The 15,771-nt window shown below is 51.7% G+C and overlaps 6 protein-coding genes across 6 annotated transcripts; 1 reads left to right on the forward strand and 5 right to left on the reverse strand.

Moving 5' to 3' along the window:
- Positions 1 to 729: 729 nt before the first annotated feature.
- Positions 730 to 1,944, reverse strand: BDZ83DRAFT_277453 (uncharacterized protein). Its single transcript, XM_060502107.1, has one exon. It carries the CDS (start codon positions 1,748 to 1,750, stop codon positions 920 to 922), a length of 831 nt encoding a protein of 276 aa, XP_060365889.1. The 5' UTR covers positions 1,751 to 1,944; the 3' UTR covers positions 730 to 919.
- Positions 1,945 to 2,669: 725 nt separating this feature from the next.
- On the reverse strand, positions 2,670 to 3,886 carry BDZ83DRAFT_277457 (uncharacterized protein). Its single transcript, XM_060502108.1, has 2 exons — positions 3,686 to 3,886; positions 2,670 to 3,626 (listed from the first exon to the last, which is right to left on the reverse strand). Exons 1-2 carry the CDS (start codon positions 3,796 to 3,798, stop codon positions 2,804 to 2,806), a joined length of 936 nt encoding a protein of 311 aa, XP_060365890.1. The 5' UTR covers positions 3,799 to 3,886; the 3' UTR covers positions 2,670 to 2,803.
- Positions 3,887 to 5,062: 1,176 nt separating this feature from the next.
- Positions 5,063 to 7,003, reverse strand: BDZ83DRAFT_751286 (dual specificity phosphatase; the record flags this gene model as incomplete). The annotated part of the gene is made up of 2 exons (XM_060514032.1): positions 5,063 to 6,836; positions 6,906 to 7,003. The coding sequence occupies 2 exons, from the start codon at positions 7,001 to 7,003 to the stop codon at positions 5,063 to 5,065; spliced, it is 1,872 nt and encodes a 623-aa protein (XP_060365891.1).
- An 808-nt stretch (positions 7,004 to 7,811) lies between these two features.
- Positions 7,812 to 9,089, reverse strand: BDZ83DRAFT_277488 (endoplasmic reticulum protein). The gene is made up of 4 exons (XM_060502109.1): positions 8,908 to 9,089; positions 8,818 to 8,833; positions 8,448 to 8,671; positions 7,812 to 8,388 (listed from the first exon to the last, which is right to left on the reverse strand). The coding sequence occupies exons 1-4, from the start codon at positions 8,975 to 8,977 to the stop codon at positions 7,835 to 7,837; spliced, it is 864 nt and encodes a 287-aa protein (XP_060365892.1). The 5' UTR covers positions 8,978 to 9,089; the 3' UTR covers positions 7,812 to 7,834.
- A 1,414-nt stretch (positions 9,090 to 10,503) lies between these two features.
- Positions 10,504 to 12,490, forward strand: BDZ83DRAFT_575507 (Alg9-like mannosyltransferase; the record flags this gene model as incomplete). The annotated part of the gene is made up of 4 exons (XM_060504822.1): positions 10,504 to 10,571; positions 10,645 to 10,907; positions 10,969 to 11,381; positions 11,435 to 12,490. 4 exons carry the CDS (start codon positions 10,504 to 10,506, stop codon positions 12,488 to 12,490), a joined length of 1,800 nt encoding a protein of 599 aa, XP_060365893.1.
- Positions 12,491 to 12,983: 493 nt separating this feature from the next.
- BDZ83DRAFT_775718 (amino acid permease/ SLC12A domain-containing protein) lies at positions 12,984 to 15,203 on the reverse strand (the record flags this gene model as incomplete). The annotated part of the gene is made up of 8 exons (XM_060515452.1): positions 12,984 to 13,308; positions 13,373 to 13,788; positions 13,891 to 14,154; positions 14,254 to 14,436; positions 14,496 to 14,683; positions 14,748 to 14,875; positions 14,935 to 15,005; positions 15,062 to 15,203. 8 exons carry the CDS (start codon positions 15,201 to 15,203, stop codon positions 13,072 to 13,074), a joined length of 1,629 nt encoding a protein of 542 aa, XP_060365894.1. The 3' UTR covers positions 12,984 to 13,071.
- Positions 15,204 to 15,771: the final 568 nt, after the last annotated feature.

A 15,771-nucleotide genomic window follows, 5' to 3' on the forward strand; every position in this document is an offset into this window, starting at 1 on the left:
AATCGATACTAGGTATCCGAGTCTAGACTCACTTAAGACGTAATATCTCAATTTTTATAAGTGTTTACTAACGCTCTCGTCGATAGGCTACTACCTCGGTCTTCTATGCAGTTCTATTCGTACGTCAATAAGAAAGGCGTGCGGAAGAACTAAAGAAGTCTTCGAATTTAAGGAGAACAAAGATTAATAATATCCTTACTAGCATTGGCAGCGAGTTGCTACCTCGAACGCTTGCGTCGCACAATGATCTATTAAGCTAACCATTAGGAACACGTCCAGACATAGAACTTATTTCTAATGGGGGCCATATTGCTACCAAACTCTGCAGACAGCCAATCTTGCATGAATTCCGTGTTCCTTGTCAACGCTCTGTAACTTTGCATATCTACGCGGTTTCTCGTCAGAACTACCTCCTATCTACCACAAGACGATCTCGTGTGTCAGACTCTTCGTTACTTCTAGCTCCAAGTCTGCTTCGCGAAAAAGTCATCAATGACATCCTGGAAGTCTTCGGAGCCCTCATACCCAAGCGCATGTAGAGCTTCTGCTTCTTGTTCTGCTCTCTTGGTTTCCATCAATTGCTCCGATTCTCGAGTGAAGCTGCGCGAATCCATAGAATCAAAATCGGAAATGTCTTTATAGCCAAAGTTCCACCGAAAGGGAGGTAGAAACTGGTCCGTCGCCCTCCACCATGTACCTTGAAATTCCAGAACGGGACCTGCGGCAGTTTCCCTCGCAAGATCGTATTTCTCCATCAGACTATCAAGCTGGCTAGCCAACATAGCATCCTCATCTTGCATTTGCGATATCTCGTCATCTAACCTGGTTCGACGACTTGACGTGCCATCGCGACCCGAACAGCAAGTATGAGACATTCCGAGGCGATCAAACAACTCTCTTCTACACTCTTCTCTACAGATCATTTCTTGGCTAGTTGAATCCATTTCCAGGTGTTAAACCATTGATTGAGTCGACCGGCAACAGAAGGATCGCTAACCCGTTGGCCTCTAAAGATTAAGCGACTCGGAAGACAGCCAGCAGTCGAACAAAAACAGTCGCAGCCATCGGTAGATATGTGAAGTTTCGCATCAGACGACAGAGCTCTCAAGTCCTCATTCACGCTGCCTACAGTGCCAAAACGGCGCTCGGGGAGAGCAAGTGCCAAGTAGTACACGATATTAGGCCATCCTTCGGGATTCTTGTTAACGGCCTCGGCTCCGCGGGTGATGAACCATGTCGCTAAATCCATACAAATAAGCCATTGACCGTCGTTCTGATTCTTCTTATTGTAATCTTTGATGTTCTGAAAGAGCGGCGTGTGCCCTGATCTGTCAGGTACATCGACATCGACGAACCCCGCCGCGTACAGGCACTGGGATATATCGAGAGCATGGACCACCCTCTCCTCCAGAGCTTGATTTTTGATAAATCTTATATGATAAGGCGAGCCGTGGCAACAGTCTAAAGCGGGCGGGATGACAGTTTTTCTCTCCAATTGGGCGCATATCCAATCAGCGCTGCGGTCAAGAAGACCAGGATGCCCTGACCTAGCACACTCTAGTTCATCTTCCCTGAGTACGACGGCAGCCAATTGCAAAAACCTCTGCCTTCGACTTCTCAGAGCATATGTTGCAATCTTGAATAAGCCCAAGACGTCCCAACCGATCTCCTCCAGGATCAACCTGAAAATCCAGAGGCCATTAACGCCGTCAACAGCAGGCGGGGAGGGATCTGTATGTTGGGCGAACATTGCCTCTTCGGTTTCAAGGAGAAGTCGAAATGATGCAGCATCATCTAGTGATATGGCCAGCTTGATAGCTCTTGCAGCGGTATGGCCATGATGTGTGAGATGCTTTATGCCCTCTGGCCATCCTAACGCTAGTTACAACAGGCTTAAATCGTCAACGTGCGTCATATTCTGTTCTGACGCGACTCTCGAAGGGGTTCCTAGGCGTACACCATCTCCCAACGATCGTCTGATGACGGCAATTGCCAGATCATCATATCCTAACGCTGGAAATACTGTTTGTCAGATAAGAGGGTCATACAAACGCTTTTCAGTCGGCTAACCTTCAGCGAGCCCGGGTTGGCGAACTAAAGTTCTTATCTTGAGTTGGATAGTGTAGGGCCGATTGTTAGCGTTGTTATTGAGTTTTATCTCCTGTATGATGTTTCTCGCATCAAGAAGCGTGTGCAATGGAAACTCGGGTCCGAAAAAAGGATCTGGCGTCGCAAAACCGGATTCCCACAAATAATCAATTGCTGTGCAATGTGATTCGTTTGGCTGCGGCACTCTATAAAATTCAAGTTAAGATGCAAAAATCATTGAAATGAAAGGGCTGTGGCAACTTGACTTACGGCGAGTAAGGATTCCCTGACAATGGCTTGTATTTTCGAAACTTTTATAAATTCTTGGCTGTTGCTTGAACGTCGGTGCCCGCATGTACTAGGTATAGCATCAAACATATGCTCGAGTTCATGCCTGAACCTTTTCCATGAATCTCCCAGTATGAGAAGTATATGCATGAGTTCCTAAGATATCTCAAACTATTACGCATCCGAAGGTGTTGAAGGTAGAAGGGGGTCGTAGGCTTACGAATGATAACGTTGAGCCATACTCATCGGTATCTAGCCCATGGAATTTTCCTTTGACAACACTTTCTCGTATACAACGTGTAATATGATCGAAGCACTCTTTTGTGAGGTGTTCTTGTGTGGACGGATTCCAGACAGAGACCAAAGAAATGTCGTCAGAAAGTCCATCGGCATTTTTCATGTACCACAAGAGCCGGCGACGCGAAGATTAGGTACACTGAAGGAAAACACAAAATGAGGTCATCTTTGTACAAATAGTTGGAAATAGATCGAAAGATCGAAAGATTTCGGATTCGGACCTTCGAACAATATTTCGAAACCTCAGGGGCGGCGCTAAGAAAAAGCCACCAGGTCCTGTCGCCGCACCTATGGCCAATTCCATCGTTTTATGGAGGAAAGAATATAATATGGCGCAAACAGTATAGGACCAGCTCGTGGATCCCAACTGGCTATGCTGACATCCCGGCCGATGATCAGACTTTTGCGTCGTTTGCAGCTTCAGAGGTCCCATTCGCATGTCCCTAACTTTTGTCCTAGTTCGACAGTGACAATATTTGAATGTGCTCAAGCCACGAACTGAATGATCGAACCCATCCTGCAGATTCTCGGGGTTTCGAAATAGGGCAGCTCGCGTGTTGGATGCTAGCTCTTCCTGCCTTTGTGGAGAAATCTCCCATCGAAAGACCGAGGACTGGTTGTTGAAGGAATCAGGGCGTGTCAAAATACTCAGCATTTTGTTGCGCAGCGCCTTCCTTTCCTCTGCAATGTGCTGGTTTTGTTGGCGAAACAGCTCTTGCAGCATACCACGACTGACCCTGACATCGTCTCTGAGGTCTGGTAATCCAGCATTGATCATTCCGGTCGTTCTACCGCTTTGACTCAAGATATTTCGCAAGCTCTGATCGACTCCCTCAAATCCGACAGCCAAATCAGAATGGAGATGTCCAGTTGATGTATGAATCGATTCATAATGGCGAGACGATTCGCTGCGCTGAACTTCGACTATCGATGATGTCTCCATCAACTTCGTCCTGTTTGTTGTGAGTTTCAGTACCGAAAGATTAGCGTTGCTAAATAGAAGATGACTTACATTGTCTTTACTCCCATGTTCATGTTGGTAATGTGGAGCTCCCGGAGAAAGTCGTCATTGATCTCTTTTACACTACCCAGCTTCTCCGTGACATCAGCTTCTCGGACAACCATGACGACTTCCCGCCATAGCTTTTTGACTCGGCTTTCCGCCTTGTTGCAATCTCGTACAGGCGGTCGAAGGACATCACGTGCTTCATTCAAGGCGTCGACAAGCCTCTCTGCAGAATGTGACAGGCTCGGCTCGTGAAAAAGCGAATCCTGTCCGGAGAAGGTAAACGGACTTGTCGCTAGTTTAGCGCAAACTTGAAGGATCCTCTCGGTAGATCTCTCGGCGTCTTTGAGCCGACATGAGTCGCAGTCTTCTTTGGTATCTCGCGGAGTTGCTTGACGAGCTTGACCGCGCCAATGAGGCTCTTGGCAGCGGTCTCCGCCAACTGCATCGACGCGGCGACGCCGCCGAGGACTGCGAGGCCCTCGGCCATGGTGCTTTTCTAGTTACGTGTGGTCTTTTGTAGAGTCGAAGAAACGCCAAAGGGTTGGAGATTCACAAGATGGAGAGAGAGCTGTAGGACGTGGCTCGACTTGATCCAGGTAGGCTCTCAACTTTTTGTAAAGGAAATGAAAGGGAAATGGACAGCTCAGAGACGCAGTCGCCGATGGAAATGGAGGGGCTCAGCTGTAGTCGAGGAAGGTCTGCATCGCGGCATAATTGGTCGAACATGCATATTTGAGAAGAAGTGCAATTTTGGGATGACGCGGGTTCGCAGCCTGTTTGACGTGGCAGGTCCTCCAGTCTGCCTTTTCCTTTAGTTGAACCTCGATTGAGCCTTGGAGAGGCAGATATTCTATGCGGGCTGATGAGCCCTCGCGTATGTCGTGTATGCAAAATTGTTCCTGGTCCTTGAGGGAAACTGCTGCGGAAGCAAGTGTATGACATCAATGTTTCCCGTTGTGCTAGCTCTTTCCTTACTATTCTTGTTATTCTTGTCATGTTTTTTTTTTCCTGGTTATCTTTTTGTTGTATATTCCTTGTATACAAACAGAATGGCAACGTCGATGTAACAATTTTCGTTGGCCGGCATCCTATTGTGTTACCCACTAAGGACTCTAGTAGACCTAGATGCAGCCTCAACCTGGAAAGGCGATCAGCATGGATCCACGGCAGGACCACCCAGAGATGAGAAACCATAGCCGTATAGACCACGATTTGAACCTTACTGGCAAGAACATGGCCACATCAGTGAAGAAGTTCGTGAATGGAATTAATCGTCTATAGCCATCCTTCCCCTCATCATGGTATCAACAGCCCAGGAATATGCATACATGAAACAACAACGCTCTACACAAGCGCCACAACCCACAATCTTGATGATGCTCACTTCTTCACCTCCGTGCTCCCAATCGCCGTCGTCCCGCTCGCGGTGTCAGGAGAATCAAGCAACTCGGGCCCAGGGTCCGCCTGCTTGTTCAAACTCCCCTCCCTAACCTCCCTCTCCACCTTCTTCACATCGACATCTTCAGCGTCGAGCTGCTCTTCGCCAAACGGCCCACTCGTCTTTACACCCTCCATAGAATCCGTATCATTACCATCCTTGCCGCCGCTCAACACGCCCGCATCGTCCTTGACACTGCTCGCGCGGCTCACGTCCGCGCTCTCGGGGCTCTCATTCCTCAGTCCAAGGTGCTTCTCCGCGACGGGGTCCTCTTTGTTATGACCCTTCCAATCAGCGGCCTGCATCTGCGGAACAGGTGATCCAGACGAGGGCTCATTGATGATCTCGCCGGCTGTCGGCGCAATCACTTCGTCGCCACCGTCTTCGGCCCGCTGCGAGTCTGCCACACGCCAAACAACGGCGATCTTGTCGAAGGCGCGGGAACCTTTGCGGCTAGACCCCTTGATGCCGTCCATGGCATCCCAGCTAATCTCAAAGACGCCGCTGGCGTCAGCCTTGCCATCTTGCTCCGGGCCGTTGCCCTCAAAGAAGACGTTGAACCAGACGTGGGCAACAGCAGTGACCATTGTGAGGCCCATGGAGGACGAGGTGCGGTTACGGCGCTCTACTGAGATGTTGACGTCGCTGTTGGGAATATGGATGGGCTCCGTTGGCTTGAGAATAACAGCCATACCGCCAGGCTCGCCGTCTTCGCCGCCATTTGACTTCGCTTGGGCTTGTGTGCTTGATTGCCCTGCCAGCGGAGCATCAGTATCGCTTCTCTTCTGAGCCGCGCTCGACTCGGGTGTGTGAATCAAGGACGTCGTCGCCGCATTGCGCAACTTCTTTGACTCGCTTCGGGTAGGCGTAGTATCATCCTTTTCAGGCCCTGAAGCATCCTTGTCAGAGCTGCTCTTCTTTGCATTGTTCGTGTTGGTAGGTTCCGACAAAGGCGCCGCGGCAGGTGCTTTCTCCGTAGGCTTGACGCTGACGCTGGCGAGATCGGATACCATAGATCCGACTCCGCCTCCGCTTGGTGTATCGCCCTGGACGACGATCCTCTCGCTCTTCTTGAATGTGTGAAACACCTTGATCTTCTTTCCCTCCTCGGCGAATCCTTCGACGTCAAACTTGACGCCACTTCGCAGACCCCAGACATGGATTTCCATAATCTCAATGGCCCTGTCAACGTACTTCTTCCCACCTCGAGTCCACCTGTCGACGTATGTGATCGTTCGCAGCTGGCTAGGAATCGAGATACCCGCTCCAAACTTGGGTCGCATTCTCCTCTCCGTGAACCTCGTGAGAGCTTCTTCGGGCTTCCAGCCGCACTCGGAGATAAGGTAGCTGCAGGATACTGTTCCACTCCTGCCCTTGCCAGCCTTGCAGTGAACGACGACAACCCTCTTATCATTGCCCTCGGCAGCCTTGTCAGAGGCACTAACAGCAACATTGCCCGGCTCGAGATCGCCTCCCTGAAGCCAATTTCGCATGCTAGCCATGATCATGGGAAGCAGGCGGAACGGGGGCGGGTGGTGATCAGGCCACGGGTAATGTCGCACACGGCCGTATACCTCTTCGTCGGGATACCCCGTTCCCTCTGCGCGGAACTCCCATATCGCCCACTGGTCCTTGTGCTTCGAGTCGAGGAAGGTAACGAGCCGATCGAGCGGGTTCCGGTAAGCTCTTTGGGGATATGTGCCTGAAGGACCAGATCTGGGTAAAAAAAAAAAAGTTAGCCTTTTCCCCGTTGTGATAGTGTTTGGTGTCTGAGGACTTTCATACGTTGCAATAATATTGTTGGTGACATAGCAAAGGTCTAAATCCGACTCGGCGTGCCGTGCTCGAGGTCCCGCAACAATCTGTCGAAGTAAAGAGGCCATGATGGAGACAAATCTATTGATGCACCCAGGAGAGCGGAGCAAGGTTTAGGACGAACGGGCGCCAAGGAAATAGGGACTGTTGCAGTGCGTGTAGTATAAATGGGCGACCAGGGAAGTCTAATCAAGGCGCTCCTCCCTCATGACGGTCTACTGTGTCGTAGCTGCGCCTTGGTCGCGTGCGGGAAGTGAGCCTTGACGTCGGCCTCCGAGCAGGGGAGGGCGACGTCATTCGTAGTGGGGTGAGCCGGGGAAGAGCTGCCGAGCTACGCCACTTCGGGTGTGGCTAGTGCCGTCGTTCGCCCCGGCTTCTTGGCAGCATGTGCTCAACTCTTGACTTGTGCTGTTGGCAACTTTGAGGTAACAAATTCCGCAAACCGCAAAGACTCAAGGAAAAGATGGAAATAATTGTGTAGTCATGCGAATTTGGATTTACTGCTCAATCAAAAACTAACAAACAAAGGCCGGAGCCAGTGGGCAAACGGGAAACTTGAAATCATCGTGCGATGCAGAGAGCAACCCGGTAAACCACCAGGCCCCAAACACGCCTACACTATAATAACCTGAATTACCGGCGAAACACCATGTGAACCTTGGCCGGCCATGAACCCTCCCGCTCATTTCTTTTCCTTTGCGACCGTATACTCTCGTTATGAACTTCTTTCAGTGATCGTCCCCTGCCGAGAAACACTATCATCTTGGTTGGCTTGCAACCCGGCTCTTCGCAACGGCGGAGCCGCTAGACAATCAGCCTCATCTCGAGTAAAGCTTTTGTTACTGCACCCTTGAAGGTACTCGTGACTTGGAATCGTTTCGCTTGTTTTCGCCAACGCTTTACGAAGTCTTCTTGGGGACGGCGGTGCCGCTGAGGTAGCGGTTAGGGTCAGTGTAGGCGTAGAACTGGCGGGCGCCTCCCTTGACGGTCTCCCAAGCCTGGCGGGCGGCAGGGGGCGTGCCCTGGTTGCCGACAGCGGAGTCGACACGGGACTCGAGGAGAGCGAGCGAGTTCTGGACGTGGGTGCTCTGAGTGAAGCGAGCACGAAGGAAAGCGGTGTAGATGGCAATCAAGATCCAGGAGCGGCGCTGGAAGGTGATGGCAGAGAGCAGAAGGCGAACCCAGAGAAGAATCTCGAGCGAGGACACCACAGACATGGAGGCATCGTAGTACTCCTTGACGAAAGCACCAATCTTGTCGGCGATCGGGTTGTTCGCGTACTGGGCCTTGCCGCTAGGGGAAGCACCAGCAGCAGGCGTGATGGGCTTGGGAGGAGTGATGGTGGGGATCACGTTGGCGCGCGTGTAAGTTGCGACGTGGAAGATCGAGTAGATGGCGTAAGGGAGCATGGCCAGGGGGTACTGGGGGGACAGAAGCCACACCAGGGACATGACTAGGGTCGCAGGGTTAGAAGCGATTCCCCCGCAGAGAGAGCGCAAGGATACAACTTACCAAGGTACTGAACGTTCTCGTCGGCAATCAGGGCCAGAGGGCTCTGAGGAGCCTTGGCTCCAGCCTTACTGCGTGCGCGGAGAGTCTTGTAGACGACGATACCGTAGGTCAGAGCAGCCGACAGGAAAGTGAGTCTGTAGCTGAAGCGGGCGATCCGGCTGTAGTAGTTGAAGGAGATGTAGGAGAAGCCATAACGAATAACGGCGAAAATTAGGGACAAGTGTCTGCAGCATGAGTTGTCAGTCAACGTTCGTAGAATAGCTGTTGATCTCGTCGATTGTAAGCCCATCTGGCATCTCCACCTGCGTATCTCGGGTCGTCGGGTTGCAGGGAGGGAGCAGGGCGTCATATCAGGATGGTCTGTACATACCCGGCAAACCAAGCGACTATTGATGGAAATGTTAGCAAGTGTTTTTGTAGCGACAGAGACATGCAGGCGAAAAGACGGGAATCAGCATACATTGCAGGGTCTGGGCCAGAAGCAAAAGCCTCTGGGTCAAAGGGACGTTGGCGGGCGGAGGGGGAGCCATCGTGATGTGTTCTGAGTGCTGCGGCAGCTCTCAAGGGCAGAACAGATGTATGTGGAATATTCGATGCAGCAGTCGAAATTGGTACACTGTAGCAATGTCGTAGGAGAGAAGAAAGCTGGGACGGTGGACTGGTGGTTTTTGTGTCGTGTGAGAAGTTTCTCGGAGATGCAGATGCTGGGTTGACTTTGGGGAAAGCTGGCCAGAATGCGCAAGAAGTTGAAGTGATGCGGCGGCGGGGACTCGAGTGGCTGGTCCAGTGTGCAAGTGTCCATTGCAGAGGAGACGGAGGGGGTGGAGGGAAGATGGAGCCTGGACCAGCTGAGGAAAGCGGTGGTCGGTGCGTCGGTGCGTCACTGCTTCCTTCTTCGTGCTTCCCTTTGGTCGGTTCCCTCTTTCCTTCCCGTCGCTGGTCCCTCTTTTTTTTTTTTTTTTTTCATTCTTATTTTCTGTGTGGCTACTAGGTATTTTTGAACTTGAACACTGCGTAGGTACATACCCAAAATTCCCCAAATTCCAGTCTAGGGTCCCGGACAGAGAAGCGGCAGATCTGCACTCTGAACATGGGCGAGGGAGTGGGATTTGCTCCAGATTTTAAATGACAGACAGGCAAAGACAGGGCTCTCTGGCTCTTGTTTCCGTCTCATCCCAGCGTCACACACGGAATACGGTGTTTGGCGAATCACGCTGCCACTCACATGCAAATAGGCTTAATGTTTCCTTTTATTTCGTGTGTTTTGGGATTTCCCGCCTTCAACGGCGGCACAGGAAGGAGATCTGACCGCGAGAACCCAACCGTCCCTCAGGTCAGTGTGAAGATGAGACGACGGGAGAAAATCCGTGCCCCAAGCAGAACGGGAATTATCAGCAAACACCAGGGCCACTAGAAAGCGTGTGCATGCAATGCAGAAGGGAGAGCCATCATGGTGGTACACGCATGTCTCTGCGCTCAAATGTATAGACGATAATATGAAAATGGAATGATATGGCCAAAGCTCCCTCCAATGACGAATGAATCTGGCAGGGGTAATATGACAAAAGCAGCACGAAATACACATCCCCTAGATACCTAACCTACGTGTCGATTCTAGACGCAGCTGTGCCTTGGACAGGAGACTCGAGAGTCGAGACTCTTTCATCACCACTGGCGCTAGCTCCGGACTTTCCTGGCCTGGTGTCAAGCCACAATCATCGGCTTGTTTCTTTTCGTCATCATCACGCCTGGTCTGTGCGACAGCTGCAGGCGATAGCTCCGTCGAATCCACAAAGCTTTGGCCAATGAGAATTCTCCGTATTCAGCCTGCTTAGTCACACTGTACAGTCTCGTGTAATTAACGGCTGTTGGGACAGTGTCAATTCCTTCGACGTTTACTGCTTCCATCACCCCTGCTCAATTGGGGAAGCTGTGGCGTCACAAGCTCCCGAGCTTTTTCGAAATGTTGAGGGCTGCAGCTTCGTGGCTTCACCTCAGTCCATCGACCAGACAGCCGTGTTGATCTGCGCACTGCTCGACACCACAAGCAGCCGCGATGCCTCCCAAAGCAGCCCCTCGAGCAAGGGAGTTTGTCCATCCTGAAGCTGGACATGCTCGAAAGAAGTAGGTTCTCAGACTTTCTTTGCGTCTTCTTCCATCTAGACAAGGCCCCTCCACTCATAGCAACTCTCAACAGGCCCCCCAGCGCTTTCGCTATCGAGCCCATCTCGGCATTCTACTGCTTCCTGATTGCCAACATCATCTCCGCCCTCTTCGCCCCGATCCAAGACTGCGATGAAACATTCAACTACTATGAACCGACTCATTACCTGTCCCACGGCTATGGCCTGCAGACGTGGGAGTACTCCCCCACCTACGCGATCCGCAGCTGGCTATACGTTGGTCTGCATGCCATTGTTGGGAACATCCGCCGCTTGATGCCACAATCCACCAAGGCAAGTGCATTGCGGCACTACAGAATACTCTTTGCGTCCAATTGCTGACCATGAACAGGTCGGAGAGTTCTTCTTCATCCGCTACGTACTCGCTTTCAGCTGCGCCTTGTGCCAGACCCTTCTCTTCCGTGTCATTAGCCTCACCCTCAATGCACGCATCGGCCTGTTCTTCATCCTGGCCACCGTGTTCAGCCCTGGAAATTTCCACGCAAGCACCGCCTATCTGCCTTCCAGCTTTGCCATGTACATGGCCATGCTGGGCGCTTCATCCTTCATGAACTGGCGGGGTGGTCTCAAGACCGCTCAAGGCATCTTTTGGTTTGCTGTCGGTGCGGTGGTGGGCTGGCCCTTTGCCGCGGCACTCTGCGCGCCATTCCTCGTTGAGGAGGCTCTCTTCGCTGCCTTGAGTGATACCGACCGCTTGATCGAAGCTATCATGCGTGTGGTCAGGGGTGTCGTTGCGGGCCTCATCGTTCTTGTAAGTTGTCGTACTGATTCCTTCGTGACCAATCATTGTCTAATGCCAGCTAGTTCTTCGACGGCGTTATCAACACCTTCTTCTACAAGAAAATCGAGGTCGCAGCTTGGAATATTGTCAAGTACAACATCTTCTCGGAGACAGGCGGCCCTGAACTATACGGCACAGAACCTTGGACTTTTTACTTCCGCAACCTGACGCTCAACTTCAACATTTGGTTCGCGCTTGCGCTCGTCTGCTTGCCCCTGTTCCTGCTGCAGAAGATCGTTTCCCCTTCCGGCCAGGGCTTCCAGACCGGCCTTCGTGCCCTGGTCTTCATCTCACCTTTCTACCTGTGGCTCGGCATTTTCACTCTTCAGCCTCACAAGGAAGAGCGTTTTATGTACCCTGCGTACCCCTTCCTTGCCTTGAATGCAGCCATGTCGTTGCACATTGTTCTTACAGCGCTCGGCAATTCTGATCCAAAGACCCTCATTGGCAAGATTCCTGCCAAGCTCAAACTGTCCTTGGTCACCATCACCCTGCTTCTGTCATTCGATATCAGTCTGTCCCGAGTGTACGGCATTTGGTCTGCCTACTCTGCCCCGTTGAGTCTGTACAAGCCTCTCGGAGCCGGCGTCAGTGGTCAACAAGGCCTTGGTGTGCGTGGCGACAATGTCTGCTTCGGCAAGGAATGGTATCGCTTCCCGTCATCCTACTTCCTGCCTCGCGATATGCACGCAAAGTTTGTTCGCTCAGAGTTCAGGGGCTTGCTCCCAGGTGAGTTCTCCGAGGCCCGCACTGGATTCGGTTTCTGGAGCGGTACCTGGATGCCGACGAATGGCATGAACGACAGAAACCAAGAGGACATGGGCAAATACGTTGACCAGAGGTTCTGTGGTTTCATGGTGGATACGCAATACCCTGAACGAACCGCTCCCCTGCCTCCAAACGAGCCCGACTACATCGCCGATGCAGAGAACTGGGAGATTGTCAAGTGTATCCCCTTCTTAGACGCGGAGAATACCCATGTTTTGGCCAGAGCGCTCTACGTGCCCAACCTTCCGTTTGTCCCTGAGCAGTTTAAGCGGAAATGGGGCCGTCACTGCCTGCTCAAGCACAAGAAATGAAGTGACTCACGATCATGATTGTACCTTTTAAGGTGGATGCTTGAGCCGTCTTTTGGGGAAGTTCATGGCTGTCTGGCGGACCTGCCTTTGCAATTAGTCCAGGGATCTTGACCAAGGATTGGAATAGCCTAGCGACCAAGTATAGTGATGCAGCCACATTTGTTACAGGACGTGTCCAGGATGTGAGGGATCGAGAAGCTTCACAGCCAGATGATGGTTCAGAAAGAGGTTGGCCATATGGCACTTGCTGGGCACAGCAACAGTCCGAGCACCACAGCAACTCTCGGACTTTGTAGCTGGGACAAAGCTGTGAGCAGCAGGAAGACTTGTAGAAGCAAAGCCAAATATGCTCCAGTCTTGCTGGTCAAAGATATCGCTGGCATTGCCTTGCAGGAAATCACATGAGGTCACCTAGAAGCTTTACAGAACAAGATTTGAGGTCTGTGCCCATCAATAAAGAGCATAAATACATGTGTTCACTGCTGTGCTACCTTTCAAATGTTTGAACATCGGTATGCGTCTTGATCATACTCAGAACATGGAATCTGTGGAACGTCATCATGGAAGGCCATTGACTGGACCTAAAAGATGAACGACAAGCCCCGCTTCCAAACACTCTTCTTCTTCTCAGTCCCTTCGTAGACATCATCGAGCTCCTCCTCAGGCCGCCTTCCCATGTCGAGATCAACGCTGTGCAAGTCGACGCCGAAACCCCAATCTTTGGTGTAGACCTTCCAAAACAAGAAGAGAGAGATGGTGATGGGAGCAGCCAAGTATCCCTGGAAGAAGGATTCTGCGCTCGGCTTCCCACCGACGGGCTGTTTAAATATTAGTAACATGGCCAACAAGGCTTGAAACAAGGAATGGAATCTGCAGACTTACAAAGAGCGAAGAGTAAAACGTCGCAGCAAGCGAGCAACAAACCAAAAACACACCAACATAACTCCCCACCACACCCAGCGCAGACCTCCAGGGGATATCCTCAGGACTCCGCCCCTGCACCTTCCACGCCTTTCGGAAGCGGATGTGCGCAATCATGATGCTCGCGTACGCGAACTGGCCCGAGAGGCCCGTGACAGCGAGCAGCCAGTTGAAGACAGTCTTGCTGTCGGCCGCGACGGTGATGAAGGAGATGAAGCCGAAGGCGACCTGGAGCGCGACGCAGTAGATGGGCCGGCCGGACTTGTCGATCTTGGCAAAGACGGAGGGGGCGCGGCCGGATTGGGCGAGGGCCTGGAGGACGCGGGTTGAGCCGTAGGTGCAGCTGTTTGCGACGGAGATGACGGCGCAGGTGATTACTGTTTTGGGAGGTGTTAGATATCAAATCGGAGGTACAGATTGGATCGTAGGAACGGTGGTTGAGTAGGAAGATAAGGGAAATGAGAGGATTCCAGACGTACCGCCGTTGATGATGTGAGGGAGGACTTGGATGCCGGCAAGCTGGACGGCCAGGACAAAGGGGGACGCCTTTGTGTTTGCGCCGCTAGCGCCGAGGAGAACGTCGCTGTCGGACGGGACGATGAGGCCCATGATGAAGATGTTGAGGATGTAGAAGAGGGCGATGCGCCAGAAGACTTGGCGGGTAGCTTTCGGGAGGGTCTTGCGCGGGTTCTTGGCCTCGGCGGCTGCGAGGCCAACCATTTCAGTACCGCCAAAGGAGAAGGCTGAGATTTATTTGTTCAGTTACCAGAGCTCTCGAACCATTGTAGACTCTGACGTGGATATGTGGACGACGATGTAGCAAGAGAAGGAGGTGAACTCACCGGCGGTCACGAAGACGGAGCAGAATCCTTGGAAGCCGTTCCTGAAGGCGCCTGGGTCGTGCCAGTATTGCGCGCCAATGTAGCCTCTCGGGTCTGTGGGTACGCCTCCGGCGTTGATTATGATGCCAAGGATGATGAAGCCGATGCATGCTATGATCTTTACGATGGCGAGGATGAATTCGACTAGAGGTAGAGTTAGAGAGACAGCATTTGCAGATTCTATGAAGTTAAGTGGGTCTTGCCTTCGCCGTATCCTCGTACTCCAAAGACTTGGATAATGATCAAGAGTGACATGAAGACGGCGCACCACACGCCGGGGTTTACTTCTTCTCTGCTCTTCCAGAACTCGATTGTGATACCGGCGGCTGTGATTTCGAAGGGTAGGGTGACCATCCAGCCGATGGAGTACTCCCATCCCATTGCAAAGCCCCTGGGGAAGTGTTAGACATGGTCTTAGATCTCCTTTTGTAACTAGTTAGGTAGAGGAAACTGACCAAGCGGGATCAATGAAGCGAACGGCATATTCATAGAAAGCTCCGTTGACTGGGTAGATGATTGCAAGTTCTCCGAGAGCTTGGACGGTACACATCATCATGCAGCCAATGATGATGAAACCTATGAGCTACAGGCAACTCAGCCTCTCTTCAAGTCGACTGGCAATATTGATGTTAAGATACTTACCAGGGCAGCTGGACCTCCCGTCCTCAATGCCCCTCCTGTTCCGACGAAGAGACCTGCACCGATAGAGCCTCCTAAAAAGGAAGGAACCCAATTAGATTCTGAATGACTCCTGTGATGGGTGACATACCGATCGCAATCATCTGCATATGCCGACCCTTGAGCGCCCTCGACAACTGCCGGTTCTGTGGTTCGCTTTCGCCCTCGCCATTGCTAGACGTGGGCTGAACAGCCGCTTCGCTGGCATCCAGTTTTTTCTCATCTACAGTCATTTTGGGAAATGGTCCAAGTAGGGTGTTCGTGTCTCAAAAGTCATTTGATCTACGTATCCTAAAAAAAATCCCAGATTCTGTGTGGCATTTCATCTGTTTAAAGCTATTGAATCCTCGTCCGAGTGAATGCGACTTTATCTTTTCACGCGATTTCGCGCCCCTGGACTGCGTCAACCCCCCATTCTCGAATGGTGTACCGGCAAGGTCATGCTTATCAAAATCCTGGGAAACGTTCAGGATGCTAGTATCAGAGCGTTGCTACGCAGATAGTTAGCGACTGTTGGTGAGTTGGGATCGACGTCACTGGGGGCGCGGGTTTACGCCGGCGTTGAGACTTGATCAATGGGAGCAATGAGCATGGAGCTACTCCTTCTCAAACTTCTTGGCAGTCGTATCGCTCGTCTTTTCTACCCCATTTCGAGAACAGATGTTGCCGGCAAATCTCTTGACACCAAATGCCAGTTCCATCACGAAGCTGCTTCAGCAGTATTGCTCCAATACTGAAGATGGTGGGTAGTATCTTCGTCAAAACAACTTGCAGGTCGCAACTATTTCGGTCCGTCTTCAG

This window comes from Colletotrichum acutatum (genome assembly GCF_030867785.1).
Source record: "Colletotrichum acutatum strain CBS 112980 chromosome Unknown BDZ83scaffold_37, whole genome shotgun sequence".
Classification (NCBI taxonomy): domain Eukaryota; kingdom Fungi; phylum Ascomycota; class Sordariomycetes; order Glomerellales; family Glomerellaceae; genus Colletotrichum; species Colletotrichum acutatum.